General features: G+C 38.0%; 1 protein-coding gene and 1 long non-coding RNA gene across 2 annotated transcripts in view; one reads left to right on the forward strand and one right to left on the reverse strand.

Moving 5' to 3' along the window:
* Positions 1-22199, forward strand: part of LOC103516107 — a gene marked incomplete at its 3' end in the record, with an annotated part of 45447 nt that extends 23248 nt beyond the window's left edge. Inside the window, exons 4-7 of the mRNA XM_026828597.1 lie at positions 4238-4260; positions 4578-4713; positions 8207-8340; positions 21912-22199. Coding sequence (XP_026684398.1) covers positions 4238-4260; positions 4578-4713; positions 8207-8340; positions 21912-22199 — 581 coding nt within the window. The remainder of the gene's footprint in view (positions 1-4237; positions 4261-4577; positions 4714-8206; positions 8341-21911) is intronic.
* Positions 10066-18403, reverse strand: LOC113470288. The gene is made up of 2 exons (XR_003393395.1): positions 18328-18403; positions 10066-10143 (listed from the first exon to the last, which is right to left on the reverse strand). It is a non-coding gene; the product is annotated as an uncharacterized LOC113470288 (long non-coding RNA).
* Positions 22200-24117: the final 1918 nt, after the last annotated feature.

The following is a 24117-nucleotide window of genomic DNA, read 5'->3' on the forward strand; positions in this document are numbered from 1 at the left end:
TCCATTTTTTTTTTTTTTTTTTTTTGGCTTAGGGTTCTTTTCTGTCTGCCTTGGGGACGGTAAACAGGGAGTAGACCAATACTTTCCCAGCATGTTTATACTTTCTAGTAATAATGCTTTCCAAGCTAACTAGGTTCCTTGCAAGAGGTTTGATCGAGGGAACTGTAACTGCTAAAGTCTTATCATCCCGGAATCGAAGAAAGAAGGAAGACAAGATAGAAAGGCAACCGTTCCGAGAACGAACATTATTCGTTCAGGATAAAATCAGCCCTCTGCGGGAATCGAACCCGCAGCCTAGCGCATACAAGGCAGACGCACTACCAACTAAGCTAACTAGGCTGGCAAGAAATATTTTTAAAAATACCTAAATATTTTTATTTTCGCCTCTTTTGTGTCTTTGACATTTCTGAGGACATGCTCGTATTTATGGCTTTAGAGTAGGTTTCTAATTTCTATTGAATATTTGTTTTTGGCTTTGAATTTAAGGGCTTTCTACTTTCAATTCTGTTATTTTTATTTGACTCTATTTTCTTTTCGCAATTTTCTCTTTATTTCTTCTTCTTTCTTTCTTCTTTCCCTTTCTTTTGATTCTTTTCTTGTCCCAGGTCTACCGATACAAATTTTTCATACAAAGTTCATTTTTATTTCACGAGGCATCGAACCTACGTTCCACCTTATAGGGCTGACTGCTCACCCGTGAATTAAACAAACCGCCCTACAATAAATAAATAATTACAGAGGCTTTCCTTTTCCGAATGAGAAAAAAGGAAAGGCCGTTCAATACAGATATAGCTTTTGAGTAAATATTATTTCAGAAGGGAAAAGCGTAGGAGAAGCAGGAAAATAGAAAGTTAAACATACAGTGGAGGAGGGTAGAATTTTCTGGCCGTATTTTCCTTTCGCCTATTTTGGTGTCATAGAGCTTCCTGTACTAAACCATTGGAAAAAGAGGGGAACGAGCTCCAAAGAGGGAAAATACCTACCGTGGTATGCACCTAAATACATCTTAATGATGTTTTGTGTATTTAATCCAATAAAATTATAATATACCTACATACCAAATTTATTACAATAAATTACCTATTATATTTTACGTGAGAAAAACTTTGTGTGAGTTCCAAAATAGGTCAACTTTTGTTGTCATTTGTTTCATTACAACTTTTTATAATTCATACGATTTTCTACAATGATAATTTTAATTAACTCTTTTGTTTAATTCACTCTTTTCAAAGGAATTCTCCTGCCTACCACTACCTACAAGAGGCACCTGGTTTATCTTTTATACACTGTTTATCTTTCACATTCCTACCTCTGATATATCTTGCAGCAATTTTGTTCATTCATCATGTTTTATTAAGGGCTTTCTACTTTCAATTCTGTTATTTTTATTTGACTCTATTTTCTTTTCTCGATTTTCTCTTTATGTCTTATTCTTTCTTTCTTCTTTCCCTTTCTTTTGACTCTTTTCTCTTCCTAGGTCTAGAAATACAAATTTTTCATACAAAGTTCATCTTTATTTCACGAGGCATCGAACCTACATTCCACCTTATAGGGCTGACTGCTCACCCGTGAAGCAAACAAACCGCCCTACAATAAATAAATAATTACAGAGGCTTTCCTTTTCCGAATGAGAAAAAAAGGAAAAGCCGTTCAATACAGATATAGCTTTTGAGTAAATATTATTTCAGAAGGGAAAGACGTAGGAGAAGCAGGAAAATAGAAAGTTAAACATACAGTGGAGGAGGGTAGAATTTTATGGTCGTATTTTCCTTTCGCCTATTTTGGTGTCATAGAGCTTCCTGTACTAAACCATTGGAAAAAGAGGGGAACGAGGTTCAAAAGAGGGAAAATATCTACCGTGGTATGCACCTAAATACATCTTAATGATGTTTTGTGTATTTAATATTATACATAATACCTACATACCAAATTTATTACAATAAATTACCTATTATATTTTACGTGAGAAAAACTTTGTATGTGTTCCAAAATAGGTTAACTTTTGTTTTCATTTGTTTCATTACAACTTTTTATAATTCATACGATTTTCTACAATGATAATTTTAATTAACTCTTTTGTTTAATTCACTCTTTTCCTTTGTATGAGCTACCTTCGTATCACATAATTATGATCCGGGGTTCATGGGTTCAAGTCCCCATCTAGGTAGATTTTTTTCTATGCTTGGATTCTGATTTTCTTAGTTCACAACTGCACACGACTTGAAGTCCCCTGATTGAACCCTCGCCCTCTTGCTTACAAGGCGAGCACTTTAGCCACTACGTAGGTACAAGGCGAGCACTTTAGCCACTACGTAGGTACATGACCGAGACAAGTTCTTCAGATTCTTCAAAGCTTCACCCTGATATTGAGATGGATATAATAAAATTCACTCCTCTGTACTCAGCACTGACCACTGACTATTTTCCCAAATTCTGAAAGATGTGGGAAGATTTGAAGGGAAAGAAAAACACAAGTTACACGTATCAGTGCCAATCACTTGAAACAATAGGAAAGCTTTATACATTATAAATACTTGAAATACACTGATATCTATGCTATATGGGAGATGGGAGATATCTTATGTACAGAACATTTGAACTATGATGTCTCCTTATGTAGGCTTATAAACGTACCCACATGGCATATTTGAGTTATATGGAGAATGGGAACCAAATAGGTACAACTGAGAGGAAGCTGAGGAAATAGAAAAAATGAAAAGACAAAGAAAAGAAGAAGAAAAAATTGGAAAGAATCAAAGATAAAGTGGAAAAAGAGAGGACAAAATAGAGTAAAAGCTAAAAAGACAAGACAAAAAAGAGCGAAAAAGGAGAAAAATTGGTACAAAAAAAATCAAGTTCTTTTATGCAATGAACATTTCATTAAAAAAGTTAATGGGTCTAAATTAAAATATAAATGTTAAAAAATGGACGTAGAAAATTTTAAAACATTATTCTCGACCCCATCTCTATCTCCAGAGATCCCCACAAATATAACAGAGATCTCCATTATCTCCAACATACATAGATATGTATCTCCATAATAATTATAAACCTCCAAATGGGTCTCTACCGGGTATCCGCAATAGTGAGCTGTAGATAATTTCAGCATGACAAAAAATACATAATTTCCATATTTTTCTCTTTTTCGCAGATTTTGCTCAAAAAAAGTACAAAAGGGCACAGAAAAAAAGGAAAAATATTATTACTGTTCAAGCTGAATTTTTCTAAACTTTTTCAAGGCGAGAGTGAGAGAGATGAGTCGAGAGAGAGAAAAAAATTAAACAAAATTAAATTACCTTGGCATAAAAAATAAATTTAGATAAAAAAAAAAAAAATAAAAATGCAAAAAAAAACTTTTATTTTCATTCCTCTCTCCTGTATCTTTTTAGCCTTATTATTTTTGTCTTGATTTAAATTCAGACGGTATGTGGGAGAGAAGAGGGGAGAGAAAAGGGGAAGAAGAAGAGGGGAGAAACAGGGGAAGAAGAAAATAGTAATAATGTAGGGAAGGTGTGAAATCATGAGAGAAGAAGGTGGGCTTTCGGAACAGGAGAGAAGGATTATTGTGGGGAAGGAGCTATAGAGATGAAGTGGGAGGGGCTAATGAAATAAAGGAGGAGAAGAAGGAACATTAGCAGAAGAGGGGAAGGTGATAGGTATACAAATAGGCGTGGAGTTTGGAAGAAAAGGGGAGGGACTTGGGGATAGAGGAGGAAGGAGAATGAGGATCAACCAGCGAATCAGCGGCTGTGAAGGAGAAAATGTTTGTGGTTATTATATCAATTGAGGAGAGATAGTAGCATTAGCAGAGGAGGAGAGGATGATATCGAAGTGGGGGGTGAAGTTTGGAAGAGGCGGGACATTGGAATAGGGGAAGGAGGTTTAATTGGGCGGGGAGGGGAAGATAAATCTGAACCATGATAATTTTCCTTGTCCTTGTCTCTCATACTTGAATAAATGTCAGCAAATTCTGAGAGGAAACAAAATTTGAAACCCTATCCTCTCTCCCTCTGTCTCTCTCTTTCTCTCTCTCTCTCTCTCTCTCTCTCTCTCTCTCTCTCCCTGATAAATATAAACGGTTGCATGACACGTTGCAAGATTTGATCGGGCTTTATGTACACAAAACGTTCTCATGATAAGCATACATACATACGTTTACACAAGCGTCCACTTATGTACACAAAGAGAAGCCTGCACCTAACTATTCAGTTTGAAGTGTTGTAACATTGTTTGTGAGGTCACTGTGACAAATTCGACCAAGTGAGTTGTTAGACCGTATGACAAACATAGGGTTATTGGACAATCAGAACGTGTGTGGCAGAAAAAGCTTCGGACCAAGGTCGGTCAGATCTTCGCAGAGACCTGGGTCTGAAAAAATTTCAGCCTCACACATTCTAACTGTCAGACAGACCCCGGTCTGTCAGATCCTTCTGAGAAATCACGTATTTTTTCCACCGCCAACAAAGAGATTCGGAGTAAACCGTGCTAACCACAATACCACTGGTTAATTAAGGAAATTTCTTCTTATTATGTTTTCATTGAATTTTTCAAACTCTCCCTTTTCGGTCTGTTTTCAGCTGAACCGAAGTGACTCGATAAATCTGGTGCTGAAGAATGCTAACTTCGAGATGTCGGGTCTGTATTCCTGTGAGGTGACCACGGAGTCACCCATCTATTCCAAACCTTCGGACGACATTCTCCTCACAGTGATGGGTGAGTCGAAAAAAAGCGATTTCTTCCCCCTTTAAAACTAAAAGATAAGAGGGCAAACTGTTCTGTTGGACGTTCAAAATGTAGGGCCAAAAAGTAGGGAGAAAACACCTTGGAAAAATATAACAAATGGGGTTTTACCGTTTCGAAATATAAAAAGAAAAGAAGGACAGGAACTGTAAAAGCAAGTTGTTCCGAGAACAAACCTTATTTGTTCAGGAGGTGGGAGACGAACCATCAACCTATCACTTACAAAACAGACACGCTACCCTTCATGGAAAAGAGGAGGAGGAGGAGAAGAAGAGGAAAGGGGAGGATGAGGAAGAAGAAGATAGAAGAAAAAGAAGAATGAGAAAAAGAAGAAGAATGATGTAATATGTTCTCTTTCTCATGCTAATGACTTAAAACCCAACACACAAACATAATAATGTTGTGCTCGTTGTATTTTTTATCCCTCCTCTCTCTCAAACCACTTCCTCCTCCTCCTCCTCCAAGGGGAGGATGAGGAAGAAGAAGAAGAAGAAGAAGAAAAAGAAGAATGAGAAAGAGAAGAAGAATGATGTACATAATATGTAATACTCGTACGTTCTCTTTCTCATGCTAATGACTTAGGTACAACCCAACACACAAACATAATAATGTTGTTGTGCTTGTTGTATTTTTTTTATCCCTCCCCTCTCTCAAACCACCACCACCACCTCCTCCTCCTCCTCCTCCTCCCCCCCGAAAGGGGAGGATGAGGAAGAAGAAGAAAGAAGAAAAAGAAGAAGAATGATGTAATATGTTCTCTTTCTCATGCTAATGACTTACAACCCAACACACAAACATAATAATGTTGTGCTCGTTGTATTTTTTATCCCTCCTCTCTCTCAAACCACTTCCTCCTCCTCCTCCTCCATATCCTCTTCTCAAAGCTCCCTCCTCTATATCCCACTCTCAAAGTCTCCCGTTATTACCCAAGGCGTTAGACATCACATGAGAGGATGCTCTTCAAAAGGCAATAGAGCGTTGGGAGTTAGAGGGGTAGAGAGATATAGAAAGAAGCGTTAGGGCTACTACACACGAAGACATTCGGTTCCAACCGTATTTTTTTATCAGACACAAACACCGCTGTTTTTGGACTGTTGAATTGTTGATTCTCTATAGTTCATCCAGATCAATGTGGCAGCAATGAGTCATCAACCCAAAATGAAGGAACCAATCAGATTGCAGGAAATCCTTACAATCAGATGCAAACACCGCTGTTTTGGACTGTTGAATTTATTGTTGATTCTCTATAGTTCATCCAGATCAATGTGGCAGCAATGAGTCATCAACCCAAAATGAAGGAACCAACCAGATTGCAGGAAATCCTTACATTGTTGCAATTGAGGTAAAGGTCTATTTTTGATAAACTCTCTCTTTTAAAATGCAGAGGTAGCTCTAGCCTAGCGCATACAAGGCAGACGCACTACCAACTAAGCTAACTAGGCTGGCAAGAAATATTTTTAAAAATACCTAAATATTTTTATTTTCGCCTCTTTTGTGTCTTTGACATTTCTGAGGACATGCTCGTATTTATGGCTTTAGAGTAGGTTTCTAATTTCTATTGAATATTTGTTTTTGGCTTTGAATTTAAGGGCTTTCTACTTTCAATTCTGTTATTTTTATTTGACTCTATTTTCTTTTCGCAATTTTCTCTTTATTTCTTCTTCTTTCTTTCTTCTTTCCCTTTCTTTTGATTCTTTTCTTGTCCCAGGTCTACCGATACAAATTTTTCATACAAAGTTCATTTTTATTTCACGAGGCATCGAACCTACGTTCCACCTTATAGGGCTGACTGCTCACCCGTGAATTAAACAAACCGCCCTACAATAAATAAATAATTACAGAGGCTTTCCTTTTCCGAATGAGAAAAAAGGAAAGGCCGTTCAATACAGATATAGCTTTTGAGTAAATATTATTTCAGAAGGGAAAAGCGTAGGAGAAGCAGGAAAATAGAAAGTTAAACATACAGTGGAGGAGGGTAGAATTTTATGGTCGTATTTTCCTTTCGCCTATTTTGGTTTCCATAATATGAACTTTGAATTCTTCGTGTGTAGCCACCTTTGACAAAGGTAAAGATGCATGATTTTGCTGCACAAAATTATTGTCTTCATAAGGCCAGAGTCTCATCCAGACCATTTCTTCACTTTTCCTTGGTCACCAAACGACCCCATAAAACCAGAACAAATTCATCGTATGTAGCTACCTTCAAGGAAGTGGAGATGCAGAAGAGTTCGCGGGTTAGAGGTGGCACAAAAGGGCGTACCTTGGGGTAAAAGGAATCAAGGGGTACAAAAAGACGGAAAGAGGGGACGGGCAACGAAAAGATGTTTATTGAATAATGAGTTTTCCTTCTCCTCTCCTCTCCCCTGGTACCCTCCTCCCCTGTTTTTTGCCGCAGGAGGGAGACATTACATGTTTGTACATGACATGTTGTTATTATGTTACAACCAGTGGCGTGGTGGTGTAATGTATGTGGGTGACTAACTGATGTGTGTAATTGTGTATGTATAAAATACAGAGCGTTCGAAAAGTCTTGGAACTCCTGAATATTTTTTGAATGGCTAAAGATGAGAAGCTGAAATTTGGATTAGTGTTTTATCTCTTCAAATGCAACTTTTTGAAGTAGTCACCAAATGTTGGCCGGAGCCAGGCCCTCCTGGCTCCCCCCAGGAGGGCTCGACTTAGAAATGAGGTCAAGTTGGAACGCACTTCAATAAAAATTTAACTGCATGAAAGGGTGTATTGGTTCCACAGGGAGTATATCTACATACATAATTATAATTATCTATGTACTTATAATACAAATTATTTTGTTTACTACTTTATCTACCTTTCTCTCTTTCTCAATAAAGATGTAAAAATGGGGAAACCCGTAAATCTATTTCTTACGGGTTTCAATTTTTCTCAACCCTAGGTGCCGCAGGAGGGAGACATTACATGTTTTGTACATGACATGGTGTTATTATGTTACAACCAGTGGCGTGGTGGTGTAATGTATGTGGGTAACCAACTGATGTGTGTAATTGTGTATGTATAAAATACAGAGCGTTCGAAAAGTCTTGGAACCCCTGGCTCCCCCCAGGAGGGCTCGACTTAGAAATGAGGTCAAGTTAGAACGCACTTCAATTAAAATTTAACTGCATGAAAGGGTGTATTGGTTCCACAGGGAGTATATCACTACATACATAATTATAATTATCTATGTACTTATAATACAAATTATTTTGTTTACTTTATCTTACCTTTCTCTCTTTCTCAATAAAGATGTAAAAATGGGGAAACCCGTAAATCTATTTCTTACGGGTTTCAATTTTTCTCAACCCTAGGTAATTTATTTTTTTATTTATTTATTTTTTTTTTTCCTCCTTTTTTCAGAGAGTCAGAAGGAAGATCCTCAGATCACGTTTCGGAAGCCTATCTACAGTGTGGGAGACCAGCTAGATTTAATTTTTTTTCCTCCTTTTTTCAGAGAGTCAGAAGGAAGATCCTCAGATCACGTTTCGGAAGCCTATCTACAGTGTGGGAGACCAGCTAGAAGTCAACTGTACATCTGGTATGGCCACGCCCACTCCAGATGTCACGTGGCTCATCAACGGAAAACAGGTGAGATATTTTTGTATGAACGCCTGATAACTATTGTGTATGCAATGTGCAAAACAATGAAAATGTTGCTTTCATTGGATTTGGAGGGTTTAATTTTGACTTTTGTGTGAACGCCTTATAACCACTCAAGTATGCAATGTGGAAAGCAATAAAAATGTACTATAACTGGCGCAGTCGTAACAGATTTTCACTTCACTGGCATCTCAATTGTATTTTCAATTATTCAGTTAGGCCTTAGTAAGACAAAAGAACTTGAGTTTTTATGACTTTAAAAAAGGTAGGTAGGTAGGTACATATATATCACAGGTCATTTAAAATTATAAAACAAATCCCCTTTTTCCCAAGACGACACAATAATAAACTTGAAGAATTGCAAATTCAGAGCTCCTTCCATTATCCCGTATTATTCCAGAAGAGTGAAAATCAGAAGCACTATGCTGTGTTCAGAGTGCACAGACATCAAGAAAAAGAGAAATGTCGTACGAGTAGAAATGTGAAAGCTCCGTCAAAGGGGCAGCTGTGGTGGAAAAAAGGGGATTTAGCTAACAAGGGAAAACAATTCACTGGCGTTATTTTTAATGTTATAGTACTCTAAAAACTGTATAGGTGATTTTTTCAACCAAGACAGAAAAGATTAATAAGGGACTTTCGTAATGCCCAATCTTCTAACTAAAAGTCATTCTGAAAATTGGACCTCAGGGTCGAATACTCGTGAAAAAAGTAATGAATAATCATCATTGCCGTCCATCAAATCAATGTGCATTATGTGCAATCTATTACTAATTTTGTTTTTACAAATTATAAAATGGGTAAATATTCATTAATATAGGTAGGTATCTATCATGGTCAAAATAGGTAATCCCATTTCATAAGTTATTTAATAAAGTTCCACAAGCCGATTTCAGATGCAAAAGCTTCCTTCTTGATAGAACTTTCGTCATAAAATTATACAGTAATCCTTTTTCCATTTGAGATATTTTTTCCTGTTCTTAGAATGCAGTAAGATTCTGTTGAATACCTGCGATCCTAATTATGCTTTTGCATTATTCCCTTTTCATTTTCTTTCTCCTGAATGTAAATACTTTAACACTCTTTTAGTATTAGACGCTCATTCTTTTGCTCTTTGTTATGTTAATCTCACTTTTTATATTTCTCTAGTGTTAGTTAGAATTGTCGTTTCATACTCTGGGAACCTGTGGAATCGATTCTACGGCTTTGTTCCGCTAAGCTTCAGTCTGCGGTGTGGGAGAGAGTTACCTAATAATAAACTATCTGCGCAAAAGTTACTGAGAATTTAGGATCAATCCCGTTACCATGCCTGAAATAAATGAAAAGTTAGAGGCAATCAGATTGTTGCTTCGGTCAAAATAAGGGTTTTCTATTTTTAGACCACTTACTTATCACGTCTATCAGGTTCTTACGTTCGTTTAGATACTGCATGACTTCAACATGGGAAAAGAAGGAGGATAAGGTGGTTGAAAAGGAAGGAAGAGGAGTAAGTGGGAGGAAGTGGAAGAGAAAAAGGAGGATGGGATTGAGAAAGAGCCTATAAATAAGCACTATTATGATTATATTATTTTCCAAAGGTAACTTAACGAAATGGAAACAAAGGAAAGGTGGTAGAGGATTTCTTTGGTTCACCCTTTGTATGAAGACGGAGTTGAAGAGTTTTTTCCAAAGGTAACTTAACGAAATGGAAACAAAGGAAAGGTGGTAGAGGATTTCTTTGGTTCACCCTTTGTATGAAGACGGAGTTGAAGAGTTAAAGCGGATTAAATGAGATTCCGTTTACGCTGAGTTAAACTGAAACAAACAGAGAAGAGAGCACATTTTAAAATAATTTCATTCCGAGGAACATTTTTTTGTGTGTTTTTTAAAATTGTAAATTTATGTTTTACTTTTTCTTCTAATGAAAGGGGTTGTTGCTGATGTTTTAAGCAGTGCGGGATATATGAGGGGGTAAAAGGTTTGGCTGGGCTTCAATGGGTTCAACCTAAATAAATCATAAGGGGGTAGTTTGGTATAAATTATGAATAAAATTATTGAGTAACTGCTATTTTTTTTCTATTATTATTTTTAAATCCAACACTAGTAGGTATAGCGGAAGAGATTAAATAACATTGTAATATCTAGGTATGGTACATTACCTATACGTAATATATTAGGTATGTATTTAACATTTTTAGTAAAAAAAAAAAAAACATGTTCACTGTACCAGAAAGAAAGATATAAATCATATTCGTAATTATTATGAATTCATTTCTATGTACTTAAATGGGAATGAACAAAATGACAAAAATTAAATCTATAGGTAGGTACATAGGTATTCAATAATCGTCAAAGTGTTAAAAAATTTAAAAAATAATTTTTAGGTTTTAGTGATGAGGTATTTTGTGTTGCACATTGCATACATAATAAGATACCTGGCGTTCATACAAATTCATTATGAAAGTTTTACCAAAAATTTACTGTAACTAGACCTTACCCGTAACAAAACAAATTGATTATTTCTTGATATTTGGTGCTAATGATTTATTATGGGTCCACAATTCAAAACGGCCTGTAATATGGGGCACTCAAATCAAAACCGGCTTTAAAATTGCGCCCTCTTTTTCTCAGCTCTATAGGTACGCAGGTAGTTTGTACCTACCGTATTTAGGTAATCCGAAACACAGCTAGGCTTTTTTCCAAGAACTCTTACTGCTATTTATAGGCACAAAGTTTCAACAGGAACTTAGGTACCTTCACAAAGTTTCAACAAAGTTATAACGGCTGTCGATGTCGCCTACAGGAGATATTTTAGAGCCCTTGGTCGGAGAAAATTGGACTGGAAAACTATTTCCTCGATGAATATTGAATAGGAAACATGATAGCGCAAAAAAGTTTCAACAACCCAAGTAGTTGGAAAGTCTGCTTTCGTGTTATTATTATTCAATATAGGGTAAGTGTACCATTTATTCGCCCACCTAAAAAACGTACCATTTATTGGCCCACCTGCCCACATTTATTTTTCTAATTTTTGTTTTTATGACTACAATTTTTGAATAGCACTGGTTCGATAGCAGTCTTTAAGCCCTTTCTTTTGATGAAATTGGATCTTGAAAAAGTTCGTCCAGTTCAGACTTATGTGGCGTATGGTACAGGTGGGCCAATAAATGGTACGTTTTTTAGGTGGGCGAATAAATGGTACACTTACACTATTCAATAGAAACATAGAAAGTTAACAAGAGGGAAGGAGAGTAACAAACGTTGTAAATTATTTCCTATTCATGAAATTTTTAGTCTAAATTATTAGCATGAAAATTGAACGGAAAGTTGAGAGAATTTCATCTTTTCACAGTCGCCATAGGTATTCTGCTCACCAATCTTTTATATTGGATTTTCTATTTCTTTATAAGTGGAAGAGTTATAAAGTTATTATAACTTATGATTATGACTTTATGAGTGTTATTAATGGAATAGAAACATCTTGTCTCATAGATTCCTCTTTGCCTTTTCCCCTTTCAATAGGTCAGCGTTTGCAGTCATCCTAGTCAACTTATGACTTTATGAGTTATTAATGGAATAGAAACATCTTGTCTCATAGATTCCTCTTTGCCTTTTCCCCTTTCAATAGGTCAGCGTTTGCAGTCATCCTAGTGCATGGGAAGAGAAGACGGATAAAGTGGTTAAAGAGGAAGGAAAAGAAGAAAGGAGGAGTTAGTTTGTGGAAGAGAAAATGGAGGACGGGATTGAGAAAGAGGAGTTGGAGAATAAGACTGAGGGAGGAGATCTAAGAAGAGGCGGAGGAAAAGCAATAGAATGAAACGAGGAAGAGGAGGAATAGGAGGTTAAAGAAGAGGATAAGGAGGAGTCCGGAGAAGTATGAGAGGAGAAGGAACAGAATGAGGACGAAGAGATGGCGAAGGTGGAGAAGGAGAACAATGAGGGAAGGGAAAGAGGTAGAGAGCTTTCAATCACGATAAGCAGTCTCCTTTTGACCCCAACCCGGAGAATCAATGGAATGAAAAGAGGAAGAGGAGGTTAAGGACGATGATAATTATTAGGAAGAGGAGTCAGGAGAAGTATGAAAGGAGAAGGAACAGAATGAGGACGAGGAGACGGCGAAGGTGGAGAAGGAGAAGTGGAGAGCAATGAGGGAAGGGAAAGAGGTAGAGAGCTTTCAATCACGATAAGCAGTCTCCTTTTGACCCCAACCCTTATCTACTTCCCTTATAGCCTTTGTTCTCTTAACCCTTCCACACCCCTCACCCTAATGTACAGAACACGCACCCTGACATCATGACATGGGCTAGGTCAAGAGATAATAAAGCTGTAGTTCTGCTAACAAGTACTTGGCTAACCAAATCTACTTAATGTAGATAAAACCGGAACTGGTAGGATAAGGATACACACACATACTATCTACATACATATAACAAGTTATACTTACCTAATTATAGGTAACTCCACGCAGCCCAGCTAAATCAAAAGTATTACAAAGGCTCATTATGCTTCGAAGGAATAATCAAAAGTCCTCACAATCGACTCCAATACTGGAGTAATAGTCAGATAGCAAGTAATACACATGGCAAGATATAATTACCTACATAATTTAAATATCAAACTTAATTATAGATAGGTATTGCATGTTAATCTCATTTTATGTATCTAAAAATATACTCGTACGTATGTATTAACATTATTATTATTCTTACCGTTTCTATTATTACTGGATACTAGGGTATAGCATAACCTAACAAATAATCGTACGTATGTGTTCATATTCTGAGTTTTATTAAAGTTACAACCAATACGAGGAAAAAAGTTCCCTAAAAAAAGGTAGGGTTTTAACATTGAACAACACCGCGTGGTACAAAGCTCACTCCAGTATATTGTACGTGTATAATTACTCAAAGTCATCCTAGTAAAATTAGAAACTCACCTATTTCAAACCTTTTCGTACACCCTATACCCACGAGATTTCCTTCACCTCAAACATCCTTTTGGGAACACCCTGTCACGTCAAATCCATTATGACGATCAACATATGCAGCAAATTTGTTCAGCACGCTATTATTATTCCGTGCTGATTATAATGTGACAGGTCGAGTCAGCGTCATTAATCATTTTCTTCTTTTCTCTTATTAAAAACGAGAATTTGTTCTCTCCCCGTTCGTCGTATTTATAAGGAAACTTTTTTTTCTCCTCCGCCAAAATTCTCTCTCTTTTCTATTCTTTCGTCCCTTTTTCTTCTCCTTTTCTCCCTTTTTACCCGCCCCTTGTCGTTCTACCCTTTTTGTTCCCCTTTCATCCACTTTTCGTCATTTTTATCCTTCCTTATTCCTTTTTCTTCGCCCCTTTCTAGTCCTCTTTTCACCGCCCTTTGTCACCTCTTTTCTCCAGTCCTCTTCATCCTCACACGAGAATTTTGTTTTCTTAACAAATTATAGCGAAAAAATCCTCGCTGTTGCCACCCCAACCTTCGTTTGCCCTTTTTTTACACAAACTTTTTCCCAGGAAAGTTTCCTTTTTTCTCTTTTTCACCTCCTCCTTTATCTCCTCTCCTGGTTCTTTTTGTAAAAGTTTCGGTGACTGGAGTGCTGAGCTGGATATCAAGTATCCTGGAGTCGTGGAGACATTGGCTGGAGAGGAGGAGGAGGAAGAGGATGAGGAGAAAACTCACCTTTTGTGGCCTTGGTCTGGAAACTATTAGTTGGAGGAGCAAAAAGAGGAGAAAAGGAAGAGGAAGAGAAGGTGAAGGACTAGGAGAAGAAGGCTAGGTGTCTTTGAAGGGGTTATGGAGGCGAAGATAATATTTGGAGAGGAAGGAAGAGGAATGTTTTCCATTTTTCCCCCCTCAAAGTAAATTTCTCAAAAAAAAAAAAAGTTACTATAGATTCCCACAGTCATGTTTGCTTTCAAAGTGAAGAAATATTGAAGAAGATTCTCTCTCTCTAGCTCTCTTTCTCTCTCTCTCTCTCGCTCTCTCTCACACAATCTCTCTATCTCTCTCTGTCTCTCTTTCTTTTACATTATGTAAATGCACCCATTGCTCATAGATCACTGAAGTAAAGCAAAGTTACGCGTGGTTAGCATCCGAATGGGTGAGCATAATGAGCAATTGCCTACTGCAGATGGTAAAATCCCCGTCTCTAATGAGCAGTTACATCCGCCAATCACACTCAGATGACTCAGACCAGGTCTGTCAGACAGTCGGAAAGTGTGTGGCGGAAAAAGCTTGAGACCTAGGTCTGACAGACCGTCTGAGAGACCTAGGTCTGTCAGACTGTCTGAGAGACCGCGGTCTGAAGCTTTGTCCGCCACACAAGTTTTGACCTGGCTTTGTCTCCCCTGGAATTTCTGTGGCGGACAATATACAAGTTAATAAACCTCTATCAAAGAAAAATCAAAAACGAGTCTACCCAGAGCGAAAGGAACTCTCCGCACCGCCTGTAAGGTTAGAGGATTTTGAGGCACACAAAGGAAAAAGTTTCCCTCAAAGGCTGAGTAAGATGGAGGTAATTAAGTATTAACGTTACACACAGCTCAACGCTAGGCCTTTTTTTACCTCAAACACTCCTTCTCCTCTCATACTTCTCCTGACTCCTCTTCCTAATAATTATCATCGTCCTTAACCTCCTCTTCCTCTTTTCATTCCATTGATTCTCCGCCGCCTTTCCTTCTCCTCTCATACTTCTCCTGACTCCTCTTCCTAATAATTATCATCTTCCTTATCCTCCTCTTCCTCTTTTCATTCCATTGATTCTCCACCGCCTCTTCTTACATCTCCTCCCTCCGCCTTATCCTCCAACTCCTCTTTCTCAATCCCATCCTCCTTTTTCTCTTCCACTTCCTTCTACTGACTCCTCTTCCTTCCTTTTCAACCACCTTATCCTCCTTCTCTTCCCATGTTGAAGTCATGCAGTAACTAAACGAACGTAAGAACCTGATAGACGTGATAAGTAAGTGGTCTAAAAATAGAAAACCCTTATGCTTTCCTTGCATGTTCTCTGTTCAAAACGAAGCAACAATCTGATTGCCCCTAACTTTTCATTTATTTCAGGCATGGCAACGGGATTGATCCTAAATTCTCAGTAACTTTTGCGCAGATAGTTTATTATTAGGTAACTCTCTCCCACGCCGCACACTGAAGCTTAGCGGAACAAAGCCGTAGAATCGATTCCACAGGTTCCCAGAGTATGAAACGACAATTCTAACTAACACTAGAGAAATATAAAAAGTGAGATTAACATAACAAAGAGCAAAAGAATGAGCGTCTAATACTAAAAGAGTGTTAAAGTATTTACATTCAGGAGAGAGAAAATGAAAAGCCGCACACTGAAGCTTAGCGGAACAAAGCCGTAGAATGGATTCCACAGGTTCCCTGAGTATGAAACGACAATTCTAACTAACACTAGAGAAATATAAAAAGTAAGATTAACATAACAAAGAGCAAAAGAATGAGCGTCTAATACTAAAAGAGTGTTAAAGTATTTACATTAAGGAGAAAGAAAATGAAAAGGGAATAATGCAAAAGCATAATTAGGATCGCAGGTATTCAACAGAATCTTACTGCATTCTAAGAACAGGAAAAAATATCTCAAATGGAAAAAGGATTACTGTATAATTTTATGACGAAAGTTCTATCAAGAAGGAAGCTTTTGCATCTGACCTCAAACAAAAGAAACAAAGATCCATTTTGTATGCTATGTTATCTACTTATGTGTGTGTAGGAAGGGTGTGTGGGTGTGTGTATGTACCTACCTACCTACCTATGTATGTAACTATTTACGAAGGGAATATCCTCTAAAAGCCCAAGGACTTTTTTGGATTTTGTAACCTTATAGGCCCATGTCCAAAATTTGTGAACAAGTTATTTGTAGGCCTAGAAGCCCAGAGCTTGTGAGCGGTTTGGAAGCTTAAATGTTCGCGTCCAAGTTGTTCCAATGTGGACATTTTTTGTTGTTCCAATAGCTACGTTTCGGAAATTTTACGCTGGGCTTTAGGGGGGGAAAAAAACAAAATTTTGGCGCCTGGGTCTTCAGATTTTAGAGGATATGAAGGAGTTGTGTTTTCACTTTTCCTTTGATCACCTTTTTCCAGGAAGCTAAAAAAATGGAGAAAAAAACACACAAAGAAAGAGAGAGAGAGAAAGAGAGAGAGAGAGAGAGAGAGAGAGAGAGAGAGAGAGGAATAATAAAAACTAGAAAAAAGAAGAATGAGGAAGAAAAAGAAAAAGAAGAAGAAAAAGCAAATCAAAGTCTCGGAAATCCTCACACATACACATCACAGCTACCTAGATAGCATACAAACATACATTGTATAAAGGTACCTACATATAAGTTTCACAGCAAACAGTACACACAAGGTTGTTCAAGTATTCATAGCACAAAGAAAACCAGAGCCAATGAGAAATGAACAGAAGAAGGGGGAGAGTAAAAAAAGAACGAAAAAGGAAATGGGAGAGAGAAGTACGGGAAAAATGATTAAATCAGGGAAAAACAACTGAGACCTTTGTATGCCAGCTATGTTATCTACTTATGTGTGTGTAGGAAGGGTGTGTGGGTGTGTGTATGTACCTACCTATGTATGTAACTATTTACGAAGGGAATATCCGCTAAAAGCCCAAGGACTTTTTTGGATTTTGTAACCTTATAGGCCCATGTCCAAAATTTGTGAACAAGTTATTTGTAGGCCTAGAAGCCCAGAGCTTGTGAGCGGTTTGGAAGCTTAAATGTTCGCGTCCAAGTTGTTCCAATGTGGACATTTTTTGTTGTTCCAATAGCTACGTTTCGGAAATTTTACGCTGGGCTTTAGGGGGGGAAAAAAACAAAATTTTGGCGCCTGGGTCTTCAGATTTTAGAGGATATGAAGGAGTTGTGTTTTCACTTTTCCTTTGATCACCTTTTTCCAGGAAGCTAAAAAAATGGAGAAAAAAACACACAAAGAAAGAGAGAGAGAGAGAGAGAGAGAGAGAGAGAGAGAGAGAGAGGAATAATAAAAACTAGAGGAAGAAGAAGAAGAAGAAGAAGAAGAAGAAGAAGAAGAAGAAGAAGAAGAAAAAGCAAATCAAAGTCTCGGAAATCCTCACACATACACATCACAGCTACCTAGATAGCATACAAACATACATTGTATAGGTACCTATAAGTCTCACAGCAAACAGTACACAGAAGGTTGTTCAAGTATTCATAGCACAAAGAAAACCAGAGCCAAAGAGAAATGAACAGAAGAAGTGGGAGAACAGATTAGAAGAAAGGGAGAGGAAGAGTAAAAAAAAGAACGAAAAAGGAATTGGGAGAGAGAAGTACGGGAAAAATGATTAAATCAGGGAAAAACAACTGAGACTGAGAGGAATTTCTCCCCCTGTCGTCCCTCACTCCAAGGCCGCATTTAGGAGGTCGGGGGCCGCCCCCTCAGGCTTTATTTTTCGCCTTTACTGTAGGCCAGATTTTGAAAACTTGGAGCATCCCCCACGGTACATCACTCTTTAGAGTCTTGCTCCCTCCCCCCCCGCCCTCAATGAAATCCTGGATACGGACCTGTCGTACCCACATTTTTCCTCTCACATTCCCTTGTGGTACCACTTGTTAGTCCGTCCTTCCTTTATTAAATTACAATAGTAACAATAAAAGGTATAGTGGACGGACTATTGTATTCGCTTCTGTGTCTGTCTGTGTGTCTGTCCCCATAGAAGGACTTATCCAAACCTGGTCGACCTATATATCAAATTAAAGGTCTTTTTACGAGGAACACGAAAGTGGTGATGCAAATTTTGTCCAGAAAACCAAAGAGCCAAAAAACCAACATTTTCTCGCACAAATGAGCTCTGATCTTGAAATTTGTCGCGACGACCTCAAAATTCCCGGAGGGACGGGCCCAGCTTCTTAAGTTTTAATCCCAGTTTAAGATTTTTTTTTTGTTGAAATCAACCAATCAGATTGCTTAATCCGAGAGTCAAACTTATACCGAGTTTAAACTCACTTAGTGGTCTTAATCACTCACCTGTAATATCACACCAAGAACAATCGTCGTCACTGTCGCCACACAGGGAGTGACTCCTCTCGCGGCATTCTTCTCCTTGGCTCTGGTTTTCTTTGTGCTATGAATACTTGAACAACCTTGTGTGTACTGTTTGCTGTGAAACTTATATACCTATACAATGTATGTTTGTATGCTATCTAGGTAGCTGTGATGTGTATGTGTGAGGATTTCCGAGACTTTGATTTGCTTTTTCTTCGGTAGCTCTAAGTTCAGAGGTTGGATTCCAGAACAGGTAAGGTGGATATCGCCTTACCTGACTTTGTTTCACTGTCGGGGGAAGCACTGTGCAATAAACCTTCCCCTTTTAAAGATTCTCTGCCATTGCACATGTGACATGTTTGGCAACAATGCCTATTTTTTTGCTGTCACATTGATCTGGATGAACTATAGTCCATTCCGTGATCTAACAGAGCCAATGGATTCCGTCCACTACAGATTCGGCTACACACAATGACTGCGGATTTTACCAACTTACCTTTTAGCCTCTGACAGCCTGGTAGCCTGTCCTGCTGAGCTTGTACATATCAAATGGAACTTACCATGCTGTTAACATAACAGGCCTTCTAAGAGCTGAAAAAATGGTGGACTCCAACCTGATTTTTGAAATGTTTCCATTCCATAATATTATGAACTTTGGATTCTTCGTGTGTAGCCACCTTTGACAAAGGTAAAGATGCATGATTTTGCTGCACAAAATTATTGTCGTCATAAGGTCAGAGTCTCATCCAGGCCATTTGTTCACTTTTCCCTGGTCACCTGAGACAAACGACCCCATGAAATCAGAACAAATTCATCGTATGTAGCCAAAATGAGCCCATCCTTTAGTAAAATACCTATTTATTTGAAATGTTGAAGCTTTTGACTTTGAACAAATACCTTTGTAAAACTTGTAAACCAAAGTTTGACAATCAATAATCAATTAGTGGAGGCGTCGTTTGCTCACAATTGTACGCTCAGAGTGAAAGAGTCAACAGTAAATAGCGCAAAGCAAACAGTAAATAGCGTAAATAGGAACTTGTAGGTAAATGAATAACTAAACATCAAAACAACTCTGTTACAGGGTGTCTCTTTTGGTAGCAGCATCAAAACCTCCGTAGCTAGGTGATTTTTTCTGTTTCATCGCCATTTTTATTTTGTAACAATAAAACAACCGCTAGGTACATTAGACTTGTGTGGTCTGTGTCGTAGCATGTCCATCAAGTAATATGCCTCTCATCAGATGGGCCAGAAGAGACTTCCCATTAGGTGCTGGGTTAACTAGTACTTGGCTAACCAAATCTACTTAATGTAGATAAAACCGGAACTGGTAGGATAAGGATACACACACATACTATCTACATACATATAACAAGTTATACCTACCTAATTATAGGTAACTCCACGCAGCCCAACTAACTCAAAAGTATTACAAAGGCTCATTATGCTTCGAAGGAATAATCAAAAGTCCTCACAATCGACTCGAATACAGGAGTAATAGACGAGTCAGATAGCAAGTAATACACATGGCAAGATATAATTACCTAAGTACATAATTTAAATATCAAACTTAATTATAGATAGGTATTGCTTGTTAATCTCATTTTATGTATCTAAAAATATACTCGTACGTATGTGTTCATATTCTGAGCTTTATTAAAGTTACAACCAATACGGGGAAAAAGTTCCTAAAAAAAGGTAGGGTTTTAACATTGAACAACACCGCGTGGTACAAAGCTCACTCCAGTATATTGTACGTGTATAATTACTCAAAGTAATTATAATTCTCCCTCTGTTGTATGCAACTTGCAACAAAAAAGTACACCAAACCACCCGAACTTTGCGAGTTTCCTTTTCCTGGCGATGAATTTTATCTGAAAAGTTTCCGATGAAAAGTTTCACGTTTCGGTTTGGTGGCGGGTCTCCGGCGGACTTTTTAGTTGGACTAATTGAATAGGAAAATAACATAGTCCGCTTCATTAATGGTGAAACACAAACAAGGTTTTGTGTAGGGGGAAATATACTGGGGGTTCAAAAGAGTCGGTCATGAAGGGGACACGGTTAGTCCAGAGGTATAGCGCTTGCTTACCAAGCAGAAGGTCCCGGATTCGATGCCCACCATCCATAAAAAAAATTACTCATTTTTTGATTGCAAATATTTCACCGGGTTACTTTCTGATGTTCTCGTGTTAACCCAGCACCTAATTCAAAAGAGTCGGTCATGAAGGGGACACGGTTAGTCCAAAGGTATAGCGCTTGCTTACCAAGCAGAAGGTCCCGGATTCGATGCCCACCATCCATAAAAAAAAAATACTCATTTTTCGATTGCAAATATTTCACCGGGTTACTTTCTGATGTTCTCGTGTTAACCCAGCACCTAATGGGAAGTCTCTTCTGGCCCATCTGATGAGAGGCATATTACTTGATGGACATGCTACGACACAGACCACACGAGTCTAATGTAGCAGTTGTTTTATTGCTTCAAAATAAAAATGGCGATGAAACAGAAAAAATCACTTAGCTACGGAGGTTTTGATGCTGCTACCAAAAGAGACACCCTATAACAGAGTTGTTTTGATGTTTAGTTATTCATTTACCTACAAGTTCCTATTTACACTATTTACTGTTTGCTTTGCGCTATTTACTGTTGACTCTTTCACTCTGAGCGTAGAATAATTGTGAGCAAACGACGCCTCCACTAATTGATCATTGATTGTCAAACTTTGGTCTACAAGTTTTACAAGGTATTTGTTCAAAGTCAAAAGCTTCAACATTTCAAATAAATAGGTATTTTACTAAAGGATGGGCTTATTTTGTGACTAAATTAATGTCTCAGGAGTCTCTCCCTCCCTTTCTCTCTCTCTCTTTCTCTCTCGCTATCTATCTATCCATTTATCTCTCTAGCAAATCAAAGGCTTTTGGATTTTGGAGGGAGAAAAAAATCATAAAGAGTTTTCATCAACAACGAATAATTACTATAATTTCTGATCTTACCACAGAAAGTTTTCAATTAATCTAGTGTTGAAATACTGGCCTTTGTAAATCAAATGATTTTTTTTTAAGAGGTTTTTGACAGAGGGAACTGTAACTGCTATGGTCTTATCGTCCCGAAATCGAAGAGAGAAGGAAGACAGGATAGGAGAAAGCCAGCCGTATGAACGCCTGGTAACTATCGTGTATGCAATGTGCAAAACAATAAAGATGCTGCTTTCATTGGATTTGGAGGGTTTAATTTTGACTTTTGTGTGAACGCCTTATAACCACTCAAGTATGCAATGTAGAAAGCAATAAAAATGTACTATAACTGGCGCAGTCGTAACAGAATTTATTTCACTTCACTGGCATGTCAATTGTATTTTCAATTATTCAGTTAGGCCTTAGTAAGACAAAGGAACTTGAGTTTTTATGACTTTAAAAAAAAGTAGGTAGGTACTTATATCACAGGTCATTTAAAATTATAAAATCCTTGACACCGTGTTGAAAATTGTCTATTAGAGGTATTTATAAGCTGTTTATTTGTTCAAGCCATCGGCTCTCTTCTAACCGATCCTCTACCCTTCTGCCCTCAGGTACAGAACGGTCTCGTCAAGTCTTACCAGCAGAAGCCATCCTCCGTGACGGTCCAGCTGTCATTCCAGCTGACGGATGAGCATTTGGACGAAATCAATCTGACATGTATGTCCACTATCCCAGGGTTCCTAGGACACGGAGCGTCCCACAAGGAGTATGCCGACCATAGGACGCAATCGGTGACCGTGCAGGTGAAGGCGCCGGTGGTTGTGGAGAAGAATGCCGCGAGAGGAGTCACTCCCTGTGTGGCGACAGTGACGACGATTGTTCTTGGTGTGATATTACAGGTGAGTGATTAACGCCACTAAGAGAGTTTAAACTCGGTATAAGTTTGATTCTCGAATTAAGCAATCTGATTGGCTGATTTCAAAAAAAAAATCTTAAACCGGGTTTAAAACTTAAGAAGCTGGGCCCGTCCCTCCGGGAATTTTTAAGCAAGACTCTAAAGAGTGATGTACCGTGGGGGATGCTCCAAGTTTTCAAAATTTGGCCTACACTAAAGGCGAGGGGGCGGCCCGGACCCCCTCGCCCCACCTCCTAAATGCGGCCTTGGAGTGAGGGACGAAAGGGGGAGAAATTCCTCTCAGTCTCAGTTGTTTTTCCCTGATTTAATCATTTTTCCCGTACTTCTCTCTCCCATTTCCTTTTTCGTTCTTTTTTTACTCTCCCCCTTCTTCTGTTCATAACTATATTCAACAATGTCTACTCTTGGGGATTATATTCTCATGTTCAAGTTAAAACCCATTAGGTATCAAGTGCAAGTTAAAATGAGATTATGGATCCGGCCGGGGCTAAGCAAACTTTGAGTGAGGTGAGTGTTTGCCCAGAACTAACCGAAGGTCTATGAAAAGTTTCTTTGCCCAGAACTAACCGGAAGGTCTATGAAAGTTTCTTTTTCAGTTAGGAATAAGTCTCACAGATCCACTCACAGTTTTGCTTCCAGTAGTAGAATGATACTCAGGGAATAAAATCACAAGATTAAGCGCTCTCGTGACGTATGTTCTCTGGTTGAAGTTCTCAAGGAACAATAAACCAACTTTGCAACGTTCCAGCAAATAAATAAACATCGAACAGTTTTGCTTCCAGTAGTAGAATGATACTCAGGGAATAAAATCACAAGATTAAGCTCTCTCGTGACGTATGTTCTCTGGTTGAAGTTCTCAAGGAACAATAAACCAACTTTGCAACGTTCCAGCAAATAAATAAACATCGAACAATACATTAGTAAGATCTGAGCAGGCATGGAGCATACCTATCAGAATTATCAGAGGATATCAGAGTGTTGAAAGAATTGGATTGAAACCGTGGAGGATAGAGGGGTGAAACATTCAGGACTCCTTACAAGCCCTTAACATCTTAAATACCTAACCTGCAACATCGAGTATAATTAAAGTCCTCTATCTACTATTAAATTGGAGGCCAAATTAATGGAATACGATAGAGAATACCATTGCTCTTTTGATTTACTAGAAGAAATCAAAATCACGTTCATGTTAAAGTTGACTTCTGAGCATGGTGGGGGACTATAGCCGAACATTTCCGGATGTTAACAAGCACTTTAGTATAAACCTGTGAAGCCCGTCATGTCACATCACTGATAGGTGTAATATTTATCTTTTACTCATATTTACGCACATGGTAAATCATAATATTGCCTTCTCGCTCGTGGACAACGAAACTGATATAATATCCAATATACCTACTGGGGGAAATGATGCTATAAGTGCACAAACATCGAGTCTAATTAAAGTCCTCCAGGGGTTCCCTAATGTGGTGTTGTTTTATGGAGATGTTTCTTTTTTTTATGCACAAATGGTTTATTAATAAAGTCTACTTATATTAAAAAAACTATTAAATTGGAGGCCAAATTAATGGAATATGATAGAGAATACCATTGCTCTTTTGATTTACTAGAAGAAATCAAAATCACGTTCATGTTAAAGTTGACTTCTGAGCATGGTGGGGGACTATAGCCGAACATTTCCAGATGTTAACAAGCACTTTAGTATAAACCTGTGGAGCCCGTCAAGTCACATTACTGATAGGTGTAATATTTATCTTTTACTCATATTTACGCACATGGTGAATCATAATATTGCCTTCTCGCTCGTGGACAACGAAACTGATATAATATCCAATATACCTACTTGGGGAAATGATGCTATAAGTGCACGCTGCTTGATAATCTCATGTTTTTATTGTTCT

Source organism: Diaphorina citri, unplaced genomic scaffold (genome assembly GCF_000475195.1).
Source record: "Diaphorina citri unplaced genomic scaffold, Diaci psyllid genome assembly version 1.1 scaffold1489, whole genome shotgun sequence".
NCBI lineage: Eukaryota > Metazoa > Arthropoda > Insecta > Hemiptera > Psyllidae > Diaphorina > Diaphorina citri.